The sequence below is a fragment of the Rhamphochromis longiceps genome, linkage group LG18 (assembly GCF_057381845.1).
Source record: "Rhamphochromis longiceps isolate RC_006_pf linkage group LG18, R_longiceps_female_GT1.1, whole genome shotgun sequence".
Lineage (NCBI taxonomy): Eukaryota > Metazoa > Chordata > Actinopteri > Cichliformes > Cichlidae > Rhamphochromis > Rhamphochromis longiceps.
In genome coordinates, this window is record NC_140574.1 from 16,161,471 (window position 1) to 16,180,318 (window position 18,848).

The 18,848-nt window shown below is 37.8% G+C and overlaps 1 protein-coding gene across 1 annotated transcript in view; it reads left to right on the forward strand.

Moving 5' to 3' along the window:
• The window catches only part of pth1r (parathyroid hormone 1 receptor), a 52,203-nt gene extending 33,441 nt beyond the window's left edge, over positions 1 to 18,762 (forward strand). The window contains exons 3-13 of the mRNA XM_085389437.1: positions 3,171 to 3,278; positions 3,461 to 3,582; positions 5,653 to 5,747; positions 7,471 to 7,654; positions 12,228 to 12,381; positions 12,782 to 12,842; positions 13,704 to 13,770; positions 13,920 to 14,014; positions 15,060 to 15,201; positions 15,538 to 15,579; positions 15,659 to 18,762. Of these exons, the coding sequence (XP_085245563.1) occupies positions 3,171 to 3,278; positions 3,461 to 3,582; positions 5,653 to 5,747; positions 7,471 to 7,654; positions 12,228 to 12,381; positions 12,782 to 12,842; positions 13,704 to 13,770; positions 13,920 to 14,014; positions 15,060 to 15,201; positions 15,538 to 15,579; positions 15,659 to 16,021 (1,433 nt within the window). The 3' untranslated portion in view covers positions 16,022 to 18,762. The remainder of the gene's footprint in view (positions 1 to 3,170; positions 3,279 to 3,460; positions 3,583 to 5,652; positions 5,748 to 7,470; positions 7,655 to 12,227; positions 12,382 to 12,781; positions 12,843 to 13,703; positions 13,771 to 13,919; positions 14,015 to 15,059; positions 15,202 to 15,537; positions 15,580 to 15,658) is intronic.
• The last annotated feature ends 86 nt before the right edge of the window (positions 18,763 to 18,848 follow it).

Genomic DNA, 18,848 nt, shown 5'->3' on the forward strand with positions numbered 1-18,848 from the left:
GCTGTTTGTAATTATGCAGTGTGGAAGTCATTTAAAATCTGGGTAGTGGGTTTGCTGTGATGTTGAGTAAAATTATAGATATTGTCAAGATTTTGCCATTAAGTTCAAAGAAAACCGAACTTGCGCTTTCTGATGAAGGATGTCAGTATTTTCCTTGAAAAAGTCATCAAGATTTCAGCAGAAATCACTTTTTAAGAGACATTTTCCTTCCTTTTTGCATTGTGGCGTGAACTTCAAACCATGGGTTGAGATAAACTGATTGCACCAACTACTAGCTTTAGATTTATATCTGTAATTGTTTTGCCTAATCTCCCAGGATTTTTTTTCTGGCTCTTTAACTGTAATCCTGTGGCTTTTTGAACTATTATTGGAGATTAGGAATTACGACGGCTTCAAATGGCAGCAGAGTAAAATGCAGAAAGTGTAGAAAAACTATCCAAAATTATGTGTTAATTAAGAAAGCTTTGAGTGCTGCTTGAAAGGAAAAGCCGTTGTGCTTCATTTGGGCTTCAAATGTGTAAAATTCACCATTTGATGCCTGGGACAAGGTTTTCTTTGAGGGATGCAGTGAGGTTTGCCTGGGGAGGACAGTGGAGGGATGTGGGTTCAAATCCCCAGACCTTGCAGTGTGAAAATAGCTCAACCTTCAAGCTTGTGGTCTGGGTGTAGAATAACTTGGGGAATCATTATAAAAGGCTGCATGTATCAGGAGGAACTGCATGCAGTGAGTGTTTTGACATCTGCAGGTCAGAATCACATGAGTTGGGGGAGAAAAAAACATTCTTCAAACCCCAGTGACATCACAAATACCAAAGTCCCCCCGTAGGCACGTTTATATTTAAATTGTGGTCAAAAAATTTACAGGAAATTGTATGTGTGTGTGTGTCTGTGTGTTTGTGTGTTTAATTTAAGCCTGTTAGTAGGTGGTCCTATGGTAGTAAAACCTATGGCAAAAGCAAGCAGCAATTCCACTTTTACTCCCAGGATGTGTGGTCAGCGTGATTTTCAAAACTAAACGCATTTTTTTCCCACCATGCATCTGCAAGAATCAGTCAGCTCCACTCAGTCTACTCTTTAATTTTGTGCTCCCAGTGACAAGCAGTTAAAAGCAAGTCGTCATTTTGTCAGATGTTTCTTTGTAAGTTTGATTACAGGAATGAGAAAATAATGGATCTACTGCAAAGAGAGGAGAGTTTTAGTTCTATGCTTACCTACTTATTAGTGGTCAAAGTGGGGCAGATGTTTTCAATAATACAACATAAATGCCAAGCCATAAGAGAGGTTTTGCCAAGAATCTGTGGTGAAAGGGACTCCGCTCACACTATCAGCAGGCTCCGTTCCACGGTTTAGCTGAGAATTAGGGGACTGTGTGCACTCATAGGTTTTCCCCCCACTTTGAACGTAAAGTTCTTTGTCTGAACTTAGCACAGATGCATTATGGCAAAGTTTAATGTAGCACAGTCTTTGCTAATAATTTGACACAAAATTTTCTGTTGTGATCACCGGGATCACCATGCATCTTGTAAAAATGTGGAGAAAACTTTTTTTGCTTTAATGATTCCTGGTAAAAAATTTTGCATTCATAATCAGCCTCATTTAAAAAAAAACGAGAGAGAGAGAGAATTATTATCATTAACCAATTCTGTTGTTCAAAGAGAAATATGCAATAACTGTTTTTCATGTGATATTTTTATATGTAAAAAAATGAATGCAAATATGGGATTTCATGATCATGATCATTATTATTATTGTTGTTGTTATATTATTATTATTATTATTATAATTATTATTATTATTATTATTATTAGTCAATTCTTTACTATATAATTTATTGTTATTAATAAAGTGAAATCACCCAAACCACTATGGTCACCTAAGTCCAGACTGATACAAAATTGTAGTTCCTAACACATTTATTAGACCACGTCTCATAAAAAAAAAACCCAAAAAAACAAAACAAAACTGAAAACTAAAAATGACTGAATTCAAATTTTACCTAAATTTGAACAGGAAAAAAAAGAGAATTCTGAGAACCATAAATTAATCATTTATTACAAAATTACATGTTTTATTATGGTTGTTTTGAAAAACAGTGAATCTGAAAATTCATGTATATTAAGAATAACTATACTTTAGCACTAAAAATGTGATTTTGATTAAATAGCACAGCTGTACTGTTGGATTAGCTGTTATAGAACATAAAACAATATTTTGGTAATCATAAATACTGTTAATTTAAGGAAGGACTGGCACAAACCTTTTAGTCGGTGGTGGTCTAAAACATGTTGAGGACTGTAAATTGTAATGAGAACTTGAATTTTTTTTTTCAACTTAATTACTAAATTTTTAAAATAAATATTTTACATTTTCAAAAAATTAATTTAAATATACATAAAATTGTTGCACTGGGTATAATGATTGGCCAAATAAGACATTTGTTTTACATCTTATCACCATTTTTCCCATTCTCTAAAATTTCATTCACCCTAGCAAGACATAACTCTGTACGTAAATGAATAATCAAATTGGATGTTGTTAATTAATTGAATGTGATCCATCTAAAAAAAACCCTCAAAACATATGATACATATTGAAAGTGAATTATATAATATAGTGCTGTTATTTAACCATAATTTGCCAGTTAGGGCACTACAATGCAGCTAGTGTTGCAGGAAGTCTTTAAATAAGATCCATGCTAAAACCAATTCCATACAACATTATAATGGTTGTTGTGTTATCAACAACGGAGCAGTTATGGAAATATCCGGCAGCTAACAAACAAGCCTTAATGAACACACCACACCAGATTCAATGGACAACTTGTTGTCAGCATGCGGGAAATTCCATGGTTGCAAGTCTTAATTATGTGACAATAGATGGGAAGTGGACAGGCATGTGTTTTCTTTTGGTGACCCATGTTTCCCACAAGTAGAACAAATATGAATAAAAAAAAAAAGGGGGGGGGGGGGTCAGTTATGCCACACATGAAATTACAAGGCTGCTTTTGCAGTGCCATTCCAGTGCTGTTTATGTATCGTGTGTCTGCTTTTTAAAATTCAAACAAAAACCCTGAAAACAAGCAGATCTTGGAAATGCCTACTGACCATTACTGCAGTGCTATAGTCATGACAGGATTTGGTTTTAATTCAACTCTTTTCTTTTCTCTGCAGATGGTTTCTGCTCACCAGATTGGGATGGCATTGTTTGTTGGCCTGAAGGGCCTCCTGGGAAAATATCCACTCCCTGTCCAGAGTATATCTTTGACTTCAACCATAAAGGTAAGCTTGGCCCTGGATACAGTAAGCAGTTAAATCCCTGAATTTTAAAATGAGTTAGGCTGCGCTCTGCAAATTCATTGCAAATTATAACTCGAGCTCTCTCTGAACCTGCTTTGGCAATTTATTGAATTATGCAGCTTTAAATCTGTAATTAAAAACAGACTTCTTTTGTTGATTTCTAGGATTAGCACACCGTCAGTGTGACAGCAATGGGATATGGCAGCTGGCAGCAGCCAACAGAACATGGGCCGATTATACTGAATGTTCAAAACACCTCCCCGAATATAACCCAAGCTATCAAATGGTAAGATCCATCTGATTTCCATTTACATGCTGACACTGTCTCCCACCAAAATAATTAACAGCAGCACCATAGCAAATTGTCTCACTTAAGGTATTTAAGAAAAAAATGTACCCTGCAATTATACTTCCTTTGAAATGCGTAACAAATTAACAGCATGCCTTCTTAGTAATGTGCAATGCAAATAAAGTCTGATCGTATTTACTGAAATGTTGAGAAGATGATGAGGGGATAATGAAAGGATATTCATGTGGTCGCTTTGTGATAAAATGGCTGTAACTGGCTAAATTTATGTTATAATACAAAGTGAAAACAGTGCCAGATTAGTCTTGAACTGAGTCATTCCCTCGCAAATCTAAGACCACTAAGAACTCACCAGACATGGCTCAGTTGAGTAACTTAACAATAATAAGACCCGCAGTTGCACAGTTGAGTCATGCAGCTACATTCGTCGATTTTAATGATTTTTATGCATCCTTTCTTGTGAATGCAGTATCGTCAAATCTTGCACAAATGTTCTCTTGGATTAAGGAAGAACCGATTAGATTTTCATCTTCTTTGAAAACCATTAGTGTGGAGCATTAGCAAACATTTTTATGCTTTTGCAACAGCCTCGACCATTTTGGGAAGACTTTGCTGCAAATCTTTGATATAACCTCAACAGCATCACTAATAGGTGACGAGACCTGGATGCTAGTCAGGGGTCCACCTTATTACAGGTCTCTTCGAGGTGTTTGATAGGATATATGTCAGGGCAGGCCAGACCTGTGTAGGCCAGTTACGTCTGACAACACACACATATAAAAAAATATATAATATGCTATTTCCAAGTGTGTGCATGAAATCTATAATATAAAAGTCAGTGAGTGAAGAGTTGAGAAGGTTTTAACAAAATTTTTAGGATGGTTTGGAAAGGGTTAATGAAGTTGCACCTCATACTGTAGTGCAATCTATTTCATTGATTTGAGGCTATTGCAGTGAAAGGTAATTTCTTATGACCATTTTATGCTGTAGAATTATTATTTTTCTTCTCTAAGGCCAAACCATAAAAATTGACATACTTAGGCCCAGGGTGGAGTGTGTTGTATATTTAGCTCAGCTAATGTTTTAATGTTAGAGCTTTGTTGTCATTTACCTGACGTTATAATTAATTATCATAATGAGGTCTTTATAGTTGTTGTATTTGTTTCATTGTTTCATAGCAGACCTGTCAGCTGATAGTGTTTCTTTGCTGTGTATCCTGACACAGTTGCACATTTTAAGCGGGCGTACACGTCTTACAAAATGGAAATCTTTAACTTTAATAAAGAGGATTATGTGTTGCATAATCTGTAATACCATGAGCACCAACAGCACCATTACACTGCAAAGCATCGTGTGGAAACAGTTAAAAGAAGAAGAACTACTACAACCCAGTGTGACTGACAGCTAGATGTGACCTTGATCGCAGGTGCCTGTGCAGAGTTCCTCTACCATCGCTCGGGGTGTTAGATGTCAGTGCTGGCAGTAAATAGCTCTTGTAAGAAGGATGGAAAACTTGTTAAAAATATTGATAAATGAAAACATTCAAAGGCTGTGAGAAAGCCGTGAAAGCTGTCATGCTTTGATCGTCACCCTTTTCTGGCCTGAAACGATACGATACCGCTGTCATCTGTATGACGTCGAATGTTCAGATCGATGTTCCAACAGAGGAGCAGTTGCAGTAGATAATGATAAATATGTGTGCATGAACTAAAGCAAACAGCAATACTGCAGACGCACATTTTTTTCTGGCACAAGATCCTGATGCTAAATGATAACAGCAGTGTAGTATCAACTTACATCACAAGGAGGTCCTGGCACTTATTAACTTGGTGACGTGCAGCCAGGCTTCTTCTGCTGGAGGATTAAACTACTGCCCAGTGTACTGATGCTTTCCAGTGACAAACCAGGTTATTTGGAGACATCCTTAAATAAATTTTCCCAACAAACAGGATTAGCATGTCTGACTAAAACATACAGCGGATCAAACAATGCAATTAGGAGGGGATAATGTGTCTGTTGATATTCTAACAAATTATCCTTTTCCAACAGGACGTCTTTCACCGTCTGTATCTCATTTACACGGTTGGGTACTCGGTCTCTTTGGGGTCGCTCATGGTGGCTGTGGTCATTTTGGGATATTTTCGGTGAGTCGATGCTGCTGCTGGACTTTTTCAATCAGTACTTTCAACTACAAATGTTCCCAAAAGAGAGGGCGTTTGATCAGGTCAGAAATTAAGGTTAGAGCAATTGGAGAAGGGATCAAAACAGGGAGTCCAAATGATTCACAGCATGATGGCATGCTGTGAATCCCCCATCACCCCCACCCCAACTCCACCGGATAATCGTGCATCGCAATATATGTGTTGTGTCACAGCGACGGCACGGAGCACACAATCTATATCAAGCATTACCTTTGACTTTTACTTTGACTTTTAACAGACTGCCTTTGAGGAGGAGCCTGCCTTCAGGCGTGCTGTAATGCATGCCTCATTGCCTGACATTTAGGTTCTTTGTTATTTTCATGCTGATTTCAGATTTCGCTGACACACAACCAAAGTGTGTATGCTGAGTTTTTATTTTTTATTATTCCTCCCAGCTTACAAAGATTACATTTCCTAATCAACATCCACCTTTTCCCACATGTAAACATCTAAACAAGGGAGTGAAGGGATGTGAATTCAGAGCAAAGTGCTGTGTTTGAAAAGCTCTCCTCCTACTGTACAAACATAAGAGGTATCAGCCTTACCTTAGGGCTACTTTCTTAAATGAAAAAGGAAAAAACCTTAAAACAAGGTTGAATTCAGTCTGAAAATGTCTGTTTTTTTTAATCATTTTGATTAACACGGGGCAGATTTGTTATTATTTGCTTATTTAGTTGAGCACAGGGACTATCACTAATCAATGGGAAGGAACTATTTACCAATGCTCCAACCGGCGTGACTTACTGTACAGGCAGGCAGTCAGAAGGTTTTTAGGAATGCTCCCAACTGGCACCAGGAAATCTACGGGCAAAATGAGTTTAATAAGTTGTCCCAGGGGCCCATCTGACATTCTGGCTCTGTGCTCAGAGCACTCCAGCCATGTCTCCTCTTTAACACATCAGCTTTTAGACAGGAGAGTTCATAAATGTTTTCCAGGGAGAGAGAAGAGGGGATATTTTGCATTACCACTTGTGTTCAGAATTTTTCACTGGGGAAATGTACGCTAGATTAGTTTTTCTCAATCAATAGCTCTCTGAGGGTTGCTCGTCAAAGAATTCAGCTCATTAAAGAGTCTTTAGAGAAAGAAACAGTGGGTAGAAATTACACTGATCTAATGTCAGCGTCAAGTAAATGTTGACAAATTTAGACTTTAAACTGTCATGTCTTTTTTTTTTTGCACTAGTAAATATTCAAGAAATTTTAGCATTGACGTTTTGTCTTGACTGCAATAATGTAGCCTTTATGGCTATTGATCCTGCAGCTCCCTTTGGAGCACAGTGCCAGAATCACTTCACAGTTGCAAATGTTAACATTTCTACAAATGTTAAGAATGAAGAATTTTTGACTGATAAACTTGTGCTTTCGTGGAAGCAAATTTGGATCCCTTTCAACACATGCTTGCAATTTCATTTTTACTGCTCACTTTGAGTGTAACGATTTAATATTTGTGTGTTTCAAGCTCCTAATTCTTGAGAATGTGTTGTAGTCAGCGTGGAATTCAGCTGGCTCTAATTAAGATGCGTATTGTTTGTGTGCGTGTGAAAAGTCGAGCACAAACTTAACATTGAGGTGTACCAACTGTCTAAAAAAAAGAAAAATAGGAAAAATTTCTCACATATCTGATATTTGACCATACCACTCTTTTTTTTCTCTCTCTCTTTTTTAGACGGTTACACTGTACCAGGAACTACATCCACATGCACCTCTTTGTGTCCTACATGCTAAGAGCTATAAGCATTTTTGTAAAAGACGTTGTTCTCTACTCCGGATCGACATTAGACATGGAAGGAGTCAGTGTGGAAGACATCAAGTCTATTTCTGAAGCCTCACAAACCGACAAAACGCATTTTGTAAGTAAACCAAATAGAAACAGAAGCAGCAGATAAAGTTGTTGTCGTAGTCAGTGAACGTGCAGTACTCACAAAAAAATATAATGTCAGGATTTGTTTGCTTTACGTGTACACATAATTTGATTAGTGTTGCTTGGTGTGAAGAGTTGTGTTTCCGCATGGGAAGTGTTAGGTAAGTTTTGCAGGAGTCTTTTCCAGTACTGCAGCAAATAAACTGTACTGCTTGTCACCGTGCCAAGGTTTTACTAGGCCAGGACTTGGCTTTCCTGAACAGAGTCAAGTCTGAAAAAATTTGTAAAGACTGTGTACTTTTCACGGATGCTTTAATACACAAACAATTTACACTATATATTTAGGGATATCTTTCATCCTCTGTATCTCTGCAAAGTGACTTATACTGTATTCAAACTGCTTAGTAAGTGAAATATTGTGTGTGACACAATGAGGGAACTTAGGTGTGTGTACTCTGGCATAATTCATCATTTTATGTATGGAGCAAATAACCTTTTTCAACCACTTATTTTCTTAATTAAGAAAAAGAAAATGTAAGGTCTGAACCACAGACCAGTCCGATCACAAAAGGTCTGACGCTCCTGCAGAAATCACAGGCTGAATATGTGTATATAATGCAAAGCCTTCTTCTTTATAGCAAAATTGGAATTAGGTGCAGCAACTTATTGCACTTTATTAATAAGGATGTATGGAAGCTCAACTCAGTCTGAGCTCTCTTACTCAAACTTTAAGTAGTCTTCATGAATAGTCCCCGAGGCTTCTTAAAGAGATTCCAAAATTCCTATTTGGATGCTTGTTCTGTTCTCTGTGAAGATATTGCTGCAGAATTTTTGACACACTGCAAACCAGTTGAAATATGTCAAGTTTTCAGCTTTGGGAATCACCTGTTGGTTCAAAAATACCTGTCAGACTGTGTTATCTGCGTACTTTTTGTTTGTATATTCAGCTAAAGAAATGGAAAGAAATTATGGGTTTAATGATACTGTTTAAAATTGGTTCTTTGCTAAGTGCAAGTTAATTGTAGACACAACACTCGCTCGTCCTTTGAGTTGTGTGCAGTACTCTGTGCTTTGAGTCCCAACTTTAGTGTTTGCGGTTAATTTTGTTGGTAGTCTATTGATACATTTATGTCACATTGCTTTTAAAGATTAATACAATTGGCATGAGAGACACCGATCATTCACATATAAAATGTGCTTCCCGTATGTTGCATGGTGATAACGCACTTAGTTTCAAAACTTTATTCTGTGCATGAAATAAAACATTTTCACTCAGAACTTTGAAACAGTGGGTTCAAAAGCTTTGTTCCACACAAATACAGATAATGGATTAAGACACTGGGATGGACACAGAAAATAAGAGGCTGCGAATAACACAGGAACAACATTTGTGAATTAGTGCGCTTGGGACTGATAATTAGACATTGCGTAAGAACTGAGTTAAGCCAGTGAACTACATCCATTCTCTTTATTTGTGGTAGAAATATATATAGATAAAAAGAAGTCAAACATTTAATTAAATTATTATTTAATTGAATGTTTTAATAAAACAGACGCATTTCAGAAAGCTGCAATAATAATCCATTGGTCGACCATATAACACCGTAACTATGAAGCGCAGATGCTGTGAAAAAACTCCACAGTGGACTCTGTATGTGCTGTCTGCATGCTTTTAATCTGCATATTTAACATGCAGCATATTTACCAGACTTATCATCTGGTCTTAACTCGCTAGCATGATGATGTTTTGGTTCATTTACAGTACAAACATAACACAGCAGAGGTTAACAGAAATGCTGTTAGTTTGCAGGTGATGAATATTAACCTGTTGCTAACTCTAGTACAATTACAGCAATGTTTATTAATGTACACTGTCCCTGTTAAAAATAAACAAACTCAGTTCTATTCAATTCAATTTTATTTAAATATTTAGAAATGATCAAAATAATCAAACAAATAAATAAATAGACAATTACTGATCACATGGAAACTTATGAAGGTACTAGATAAAAAATAAAAAAAAATCAAAAGATTACCAAAGCCAGTCGTGGTAGACGCTAACCTCTTTTTGTCTGTAATTCCACTGATACCCATCTAATAATCGAATAATTGCTAAATTTTGTAATCAAGAATCTCAACCCTATAATGGGAAAGGCAGATGGCCACGACGCTTGAGACCTGAAGCTTTCTTAATAAGTGAAAACGTATACTTGCTGGTGGTGGGAGGAAATTGATCCACGCCCTCTGGGGACCAACAAAATTTAACAGCAATCCATTAATGCTCAAATGCGTACAATGGATTGTTAGCACCCTATTATGGGTTATGTCTGGGAAGGAGTCATATCTCTGTAACTACTCGCCCCAGTTTGTTTGTTTTTTCAGAAATTTTCTCATCCCCCCCACCCGTAAAAAAAAAAAAAGACATGTTATTTTTTATCAGAAAAAGAGTCTGGCTAAAAAAACCAACATATACAGTAATGAGCCTAAACTCACACAGTGATCCATGAGCAAAATGTGTTGTTTCCACAGTAACAAAATGGCATTGTAACTCGGTTACAGATGTAGTTCAGAGCAGTATTTTCCCATTGGGTGGGTGCAATGACAGTAGCGCTGCAAATTTAGATGTTCCTGAGGTACATCTAATGATAATGAGAAACTTTTATGTGTTATTACATTTGCCCATGCTTTCACAACATATGACCCAGCTGTCAAAATATGTCCAATTTCTCTAACAGTCCTAAAGAAAAGGAACACCTGAAGATGGGGAAATCTCATAAAGCTGTTCTGCTATGAGTAAATAGTTGTCACATTGTCTGGCTACATTTCTCACTGAGGCTAGTCAGAAGATCTACGAAGATTCCTCTCGAGCTGCTGTGACCGCACTTAGAGAAAAAGAAAGAGGTCCCATGATTCCCAGTAAAAGTCTTTATTTTGTTCAGAACCATCCTTCATCACAAGGATCTGTGAGCACTTTGTGTGCTAACCAATCTGCAGTAATTACAGACAAGAAAATGTGATTAGAGATCGATGTGGGCTAGAGTACTGTAGCCCGTTTGCTTCAAGGCTTAACACGGTGTGCGTTCAGAGATGCTCGTCTGCATACCTTGGTTATAACAAGTGCTTATTTGAGTTACTGTTGCCTTCCTATCACTTCAAAGTAGTCTGGCCATTCTCCTCTTACCTCAGGCTTCACCAAGGCATTTCCACACAGAGAACTGCTGCTCACTGGATTTTTTTTTCGTTTTCGGACCGTTCTCCATAAGCCCGAGGGATGGTTTTGTCGGAAAACCCCAGTAGATCAACAGTTTCTGAACGACTCAGACCAGCCTGTCTGCCACCAAAAACCATGCCACATTCAAAGTCGCTTAAATCACCTTTCTTCCCCATTCTGATGCTCAGTTTGACCTTCAGCAGGTCATCTTTACTATATCTCCATGCCTAAATGCATTGAGTTGCAGTCATGTGATTGACTGATTTGCAATAATAAGCAGTTGAACAGGTATACCTAATGAAATGCCAGGTGAGAGAGTCTTCATTTTTCTGACACTATCAGAGTTGTAAATTGCCAATATATCATTCATGTTTATACTAGCTGGAGGTCAGCTAACAAGATTTTAACCTCGTTCGTGCCTCTAAAGTTGCTCAACAATTAGCGGTGTGGCGAAAAGCAGCAGGAGTGAATCCTGCCTGAAAAATAATCATGCCTGTGGTGAATAATCTGAACATGAGTAACATAAGCCATATTGTTTTGCACCTTTCAACAAGAGGTCAGTCAAACGTGCATGACATAAAAATGCATGAAGACAAAAGTTGCAGCTGCAGACACAGATAAATTAGAGCATTATTAAATGGGAGACTATAAAAAAATAAAATATATTTTAAAAAAATGGGTAAAGCACTTAATGTGTGAATTAATTTTATTTATTACAAGGTTGTAGCAAACAGAAATATCTAAGCCTTCAGTGGAGCAGTCCTGCTGAGTTTTTTTCATCTTATCTGGATTTTTTGGGAGCTCATTTCAGCGCTGATGCACAGTATTGCAAAAATATATTCATTTCTCAATGCAATTTTGACAGTGTGCAGGACTTTGTTTGCAATGTTAGATCAGTTTCCCCTGCTCATATTCAGCTGTCTCGTGAAATACATGTGCAAAGTGTTTTTCTGCTCAGCTGTGTGATGCATAAAAACCAAATTCTTCCTCTCCATGCTTAGTCCTGACCCTGGGGGATAGCGAGTAAAACCGTACCCAGACAACTTGAGAGGCGTGAATGGTCCATAATGTATCAGCAGGCGTGAAATGTATTTTGGACCCAAACCTTCCAGTGGCCTTTAAACCAAGCAGTATTTGATATTCAGCTCTGTGGCACATAGGAAACCAGCGCTGACATGAGAAAACTGTAGAGGCCCACAATCCATGTCAGTGTCATCATAAAAACCTATTGAAAGTGCCCTTCTAGTTTATCACCTGTAGCTGAAATCAGAGTACCATAGGTGTATGTTAGAGTTATAAGGTATGTGTTTAAACTTTAAATCTGTTGCTTCTTTTCTTCTTCTCTCTATAGATTACCTGTAAGGTGGTCGTGACCTTGTTTATGTACTTCCTGGCAACTAATTACTACTGGATTCTCGTGGAGGGTCTCTACCTCCACAGTCTCATTTTTATGACCTTCTTCTCCAATAGAAAGTGCCTGTGGGGATTTACTGTGATTGGATGGGGTGAGTTTGCTTGCTTAATTTACATTGTACTTGCATGTTCAGTAGATCCATTGACCTGCAACGCAGCTCTTATCAAAGGAATTAAATTTTTGATGGTGTAATTAGCATGCAAATAAGTTGGAACACTTTGAGGTACTTCCATATCTGCTGATGAAATTCTCATGAATAAGAAAGGACAATGGAGAATGACTCATCTGGAGAAAAAAAAAAGAAAAAGATTTTGAATATGGGCTTTACAGTTCCTGCATTGTACACACTGTGCGTATAAATGTCATAAGCACAGCGCATACAATGTGGATGCTGTGCTACCCGGATTCTTCTCACATGAGCAAATTATTTTTTGTCTTTTTGATAAATTTTTTATGATACCAAGTTAGACATTTTTTATTTTATTTTGCAGGTGTACCAGCTGTGTTTGTAACCATTTGGGCAACTGTGAGAGCCATGTTTGCAGACACAGAGTAAGTGATCCATAGAAGCAATTTAGTTTCACTACTTTCCCATTAAGTGTGTGTGTACAGTTGTGTATGAATTAACCGCACATATTTGGTATTAGTGTGTCCAATAAAGCTTAAAGTGGCCAAAAATCAGTGTATTCAAATTCGATTTACAAATGGGCAACTTCACCTGGGTCAAAACTGCCAAAACTCCCAAACCAGACGGGCAGAACTTCAACCACCTCCAACTACCATTATCTGCAGTGTCCACATTGGTCCTGTACCACAGTAAAACATGAAGTTTCTGCAGCTGGGAGCTCGCGACTAAGCTAGTATCCAGCAGCTGTAGAGTGGAACTAAACCACATAATTCTCTTCTCTGTCGGTGAGAGAGCAGCAGAACATTTCTGCCTCCTGTCTGGGTTGTTTTATTGTTTTTTTTTTTTTTTTTAGCAAAAAAACCTACCATACATGATGATAACCACAATATGTACCTTTGCAATATATTTGGGAAACTGAGTAAACATAATAATATCCATATGGCTTAAAATCTAGCAGTAAAACCGGCCTATGGTTAATACCATACTTAACCTAAATCAAATGCTGTCATTGTGCATTGTCTATAAATCTTTGAAATGACATCTGGGGTCAAGTGAACTTTTAATTCCAAATAAAAAGAGCAGATTTTGTTATTTCAAAGCCTTGCAAATCTTAAAGTTCTTTGACAGCCATAAAACATGACCTGATGTTGTGTTTGTGCCCTTTCTGTATATCCGACATGATGGCAGAAAACAATACCCCCCCCCCCCCCCCCCCCCCCCCCCCCACAAAGAAGGTTGTCATATCACTTGTTTATTGATGCCTTGTTATTATTTGTCTATCACAGGTGTTGGAACCTAAGCGCAGGCAATTTTAAATGGATATATCAAATGCCCATCGTGGTTGCTGTAGTGGTGAGTACGTGCTGATTTCAACTTTCCCCTACCGTGTGCGAAATGACAGTGTTTCGCTGCACCTGTGGCATCACAGCTGATGGATAAGACACCTTTCAGTGATTCCAATTACATCTAATTCTAACATTATGTTTCTATTTCCTCTTCAGATTAATTTTCTGCTATTTCTGAACATCGTCCGAGTCCTGGCAACTAAACTGCGAGAAACAAATGCTAGAAGGTGTGACACCAGACAACAGTACAGGTGCTGCGTACTAGCGAAGTGCAAAATTATTATTTCTTTTTTTCAATATTTTCTTTTCTGAGTCATGTTACGATTCATTTGAAATTTAATGCTGCAACCAGCAAAGGTAACATTTAGCTACATCATGAGATGCACACGATATGGACAAAAGTCTTGAGCCACATCTCTTTGTAAAATCATGGCTAGACTGCATCTAGCCATGCAGTCTGCCTTTACAGGCATTTGTGAATTAATGGGTCGGTACTGTAATAGTATGTCACCATTGCAACAAGTCAGTTTGTGACATTTCTTTCCTCCTAGATATTTGCGATTAACTGCAAGTGATATTACTGCAAAGTGGAAGAGCTGAGGAACCACAGCAACCACAGTAAAGTTACAGAGCAGGGTTGCTAAGCGCTGAGGGGTTTAGTGCGTAAAAGTCACCACAGCTCTGCTGACTCTGTAACTGCAGAGCTCGCAACCTCCTCTGGCATTAACATCAACACAAAAATTGTGCGCCCAGAACTTCATGGGAGAGCAGCTCCTGTACGCACCTTTGTCCATATAATGCATTTTTGTAATCACTTATGCTTCTCGGGGTGACAGTCTATCCCAACTGTCAAAGTAAAATAAATCCTGGGAACATACTCGACAGGTTTCTAGTCCATCACAGTGCACGTACAAACACACCTAACCCTAAACGACACACTTTTATCTGCAGTGAATTTCCCCACATAGCCTAAGTCTTACAAATGTGGGAGAAAACCCACACAAACACAGGGAGATTAAACGTGGGAAATTCTCAACACAGACTACAAGGTCATCTTCAAATTGCATTCCAACTGTTCTGCACTGTTCAGCATTCAATTTCAAATGATTTCAAATATCATCAAAAAAATCATCAAACCCTTGCATGTAAAAAGCTGGAAATTAAGCTTGATTTGTGTATTTATTTATTTTTTGCTAACAAATGACTTTAACCTTCAATCCACCAACTCATCTTTATTGTTGATCTATCAAAATGAGATGTTTATAAAGTATTGTGTTACGATTTTGAATGTTACAGAAAACTGTTGAAGTCCACGCTGGTGCTGATGCCTCTGTTTGGCGTCCACTACATCATATTCATTGCCATGCCATATACAGAGGTGCATGGGATTCCATGGTTGATCCAAATGCATTACGAGATGCTCTCAAACTCCTTCCAGGTAAAAATCCTGTGATGAAAATTTCATTTTATTCTGATATAAATAATGATGTGCTCAAAAAATCTAATAGGCGTGATTTTTCAGGATTTTAAATGTCCTAAGGGTTAACCTTATCACCAAAAACCAGTTAGTGAATGTCCAGTTGTTGCTTATTGTTTAGTTCTTGAGTTATGGTTAGATCCTAATCAAGATTAAAAGAACAACAGGAGTAGCTGATGACTGAAAATATCAAACAAAATGCCAAATTTTACAGCTAAAATGTTAAATTAAAGTGCATTGCAAAGATATTTCACTCACGGATAATGGGAGTAAAAATCACTGTTTTCTATATTGCAGGGATTCCTAGTGGCAATTATATACTGCTTTTGTAATGGAGAGGTAAGAACTCAGAAATGTTGCCTTTTACACATTTTTACTTCTGCTTTTATGCATAAAAAAAAGTATTTTCTCTTCTAAGGTGCAAGCTGAGATAAAAAAGTCCTGGAGCAGGAGAACTCTAGCCCTGGACTTCAAAAGAAAAGCTCGAAGCGGCAGTAACACTTACAGCTATGGACCTATGGTATCACACACCAGTGTTACCAATGTCACTGCCAGAGGACCGCTGGGCCTCCACCTCACCACGAGGCTGGGACCGGCGCCTGTGAATGGGCACAGGAACCTCCCTGGGTATGTGAAAAATGGCTCCGTGTCAGAGAACTCTATACCGTCATCGGGACAGGAGCTCCACATTCCAGCCGAAGAGCATTCTGCGCATACTCGGCCTTGTGAGGACGAAAAACCCTCGCCCGTGGTTGAGGAGGAGAGGGAGACAGTCATGTGACCTGCAGGACGCTGTCTTTGTCGGTGAAAATCGAGGAAAGAAAATCATCACGAAACAGTCTCAGGATGCCTGCATGCATCGACACTGCCAGTTTTTTTCTCCTGTGAATTGAGCCGGAACATTGCCAAGCGATGAGGCTCGAGGCAGAAAGGCCGTATCGCTTTTGCGGGCTTATTTGATGGGTGATGACTGTCGTTGTTGCAGCAAATAACTCTTTCACCAACCGCCTGCCACACTGAATGTGTAAAATGTTGAGAAGAGGACTGCCGTTCTTTACTTCTTATTCACTGCCATAACTGTTGTTATCCTTCATTTATGTTTCCTCTGGAAGCAATCATCTTGTGGTCATTTTTTTTTGTGCATAAGTAAAAACTGGGGTTTTGTAGTTACTACAATGGCCAAGAATACCCTTAATCACCAAAGTAAAGCCAGGTGGGTACTGAGCGCTCTCAGAGGCAAAAATGTTGGCAATTTAATCAGGAAGTTTTGAATGAAGATTACGTGTGGCTTTAAAACTATTAATCCTACTTGTTGAGACGTGTTCATGTTTCCTGGTGTGGAATCTCATTTGTTCTGCATTGGATTAAATCCACTTCAGCGTAGAAGGGAAGTTACTCAGGTAATTGAAGTCCTCTGTTGTTGCACACCTATTTTTATACTGTTCAAGTGGTGTTTTAGCATAGTCAGCTTTTTGCTCCAGAGGATCCATGTGTGTCATAAAAGATTATTTTGTGTTTCTCTTCCGTTCACACACCGCTCCCCCCACCCAGTATTCAGTCCTCTGACTCCACAGATTTTGAATGGTTAAAATGAATGTACTAGTTTTTAGTTTTTTGTCCATATAAAATGTTAATACTCACACGGCCAAACTAAAAACACCAAAGTAAGAATGTCTTTGCAGACAACCCTTTTCTCTGAGTAACGTCATGTAACTCAAAGGAAAACTGTATATACTGGATATATTCTCAAAGTTGTCAAAAGATGAAGCCCTATTAGAAGGCACAGGATGGAGGCAACAGTCTTATTAATATTCCAGAGGAATATTAATTTAAGGAGGAAACAAAGAGTCTTAAATTCCCCGTGGGATTCTAGGAGTGATATTTGTGATGCTCTAGAGAAAAAAAACTGAAGTTACTACTACACAGTATTTTTTACAGGTAGTCAGTCCAGTGTTGTGCTGCTTCTATGATGTATATACGAGTCACGATGTTTACAAAAATCAGAGATACATTCTAATTGTGAGCTTAAAGTGTTCCTATGTATGGATATGTTATATGTTATAAAGCTGTTTTGATGTTTTTGTTTTTTTCATGTATTGGTTTATGGGATGTTGGCAATATTTGGTTATGTACATAGGCCAAAACAGAACAGTTGAATATCTTTGTAATTTACTATACTTAGCCTGCATGATTGGCAGGGTAGCTCACATGATCTATTATACCAAAGAGAAAAGACATGATAAGCTGCCAGAGAAGAGGTTATACTGAAGATTTTATTTGTATTATCCTCCACCATCACGTTTACAGTGACCAGATTGTCTTAATTTTGCAGTAATATTTTATTTTTTTCTTGTCTTTAAAAAAAATCTTTCGTTTCATGTAAATAGCAGTGAAAGATTCAAAACACCCAGACACAGAGTAACAACAGACCAAAGCCTTTAATATTACATTTGTTGTTAAATCCTTAACATTGAAACTATGTTTCAAGATCTAACATTAGAATGATTCTGAATGTCACAAAATTTTCAAGCAGCAGCTGGCCAAATTTCTACATATTCTCAAGTAAATATAATTTAACTGTAAGCTCCCCTGCATGGCTCTTTGGGTCATTTCACACTTAGTTAGCCACCTCTTTAACTTAAATTCTCATCTGTTCAAGTTACTGCTTACAGTACAAACTGGATCCAATAGCACTAGAATGAAATCAACTTTACACACCGACTGTTTACCCTTTTAGCAAGTATTTAGTGTTTTTAACATGCTTCATATTTTGCTATTATATATAAAAGACCAAAACCAAGAATGATTGAACTTACAATTTCAGTGTCATATAACAAATTCCCGTTTGCCATAGAGCTCCTAGCTGCTTTTGACAGTCAAAAGGAACATTTTCATTCTGCTATAATTATGACGTAAGCTTGACTGGATTGACTACAATAGTAATTACAGGTGGCTGCATGCCGCAGTGATGAAAATAGAAAAAGACAGACTGAGGGAAACCTTTATAAAGTCATGTTACCGTACCTTGCTGCCACAGAAGATTTAAATATCTATCATCCATTTGTATCCTTTATAATGGGTAATTTAATGCATTTCTCCCAGGCTTGTGACAACTGAAAGTTAGCCTAATTTGCAGACCATCAAAGAGTATACCATGTTACTGTTGTATAATCCAGTTTTTCACTCAGAGGTCGGGCAATGTCAGAGCATGAAGATCTTTTTTTTTTTTTTTTTTTGTAAATCAAGAACACTTGGAAAATTCTCTTTGACCACTTTAATACCCTTTAATATGGTGTTTTGTTCTGATTGTATTATGTAAAAAGATTGTGTTTTGGAATCAAGTGTACAATAGGGCCAATAACCGTAGAGCTAAGGTTGTATTTCATTGTTTCAAATACCTCTCATGGAAGTATAATGTGTATTCCATTGTCATTTATTTATCTTGTGCCGAAGTGTACTCAGTGGACTTGACTTTATAGTCTTCATGCTTTAGATACTGTAATGCGGGCAGTGACACATCATTCAGTCATTCTCTCTTCACTCCTTTGTGATGTAGGCATGTTGTAGATACCAGTGTAAACTTCAGATGAGATTGGAGGATGCTTTCT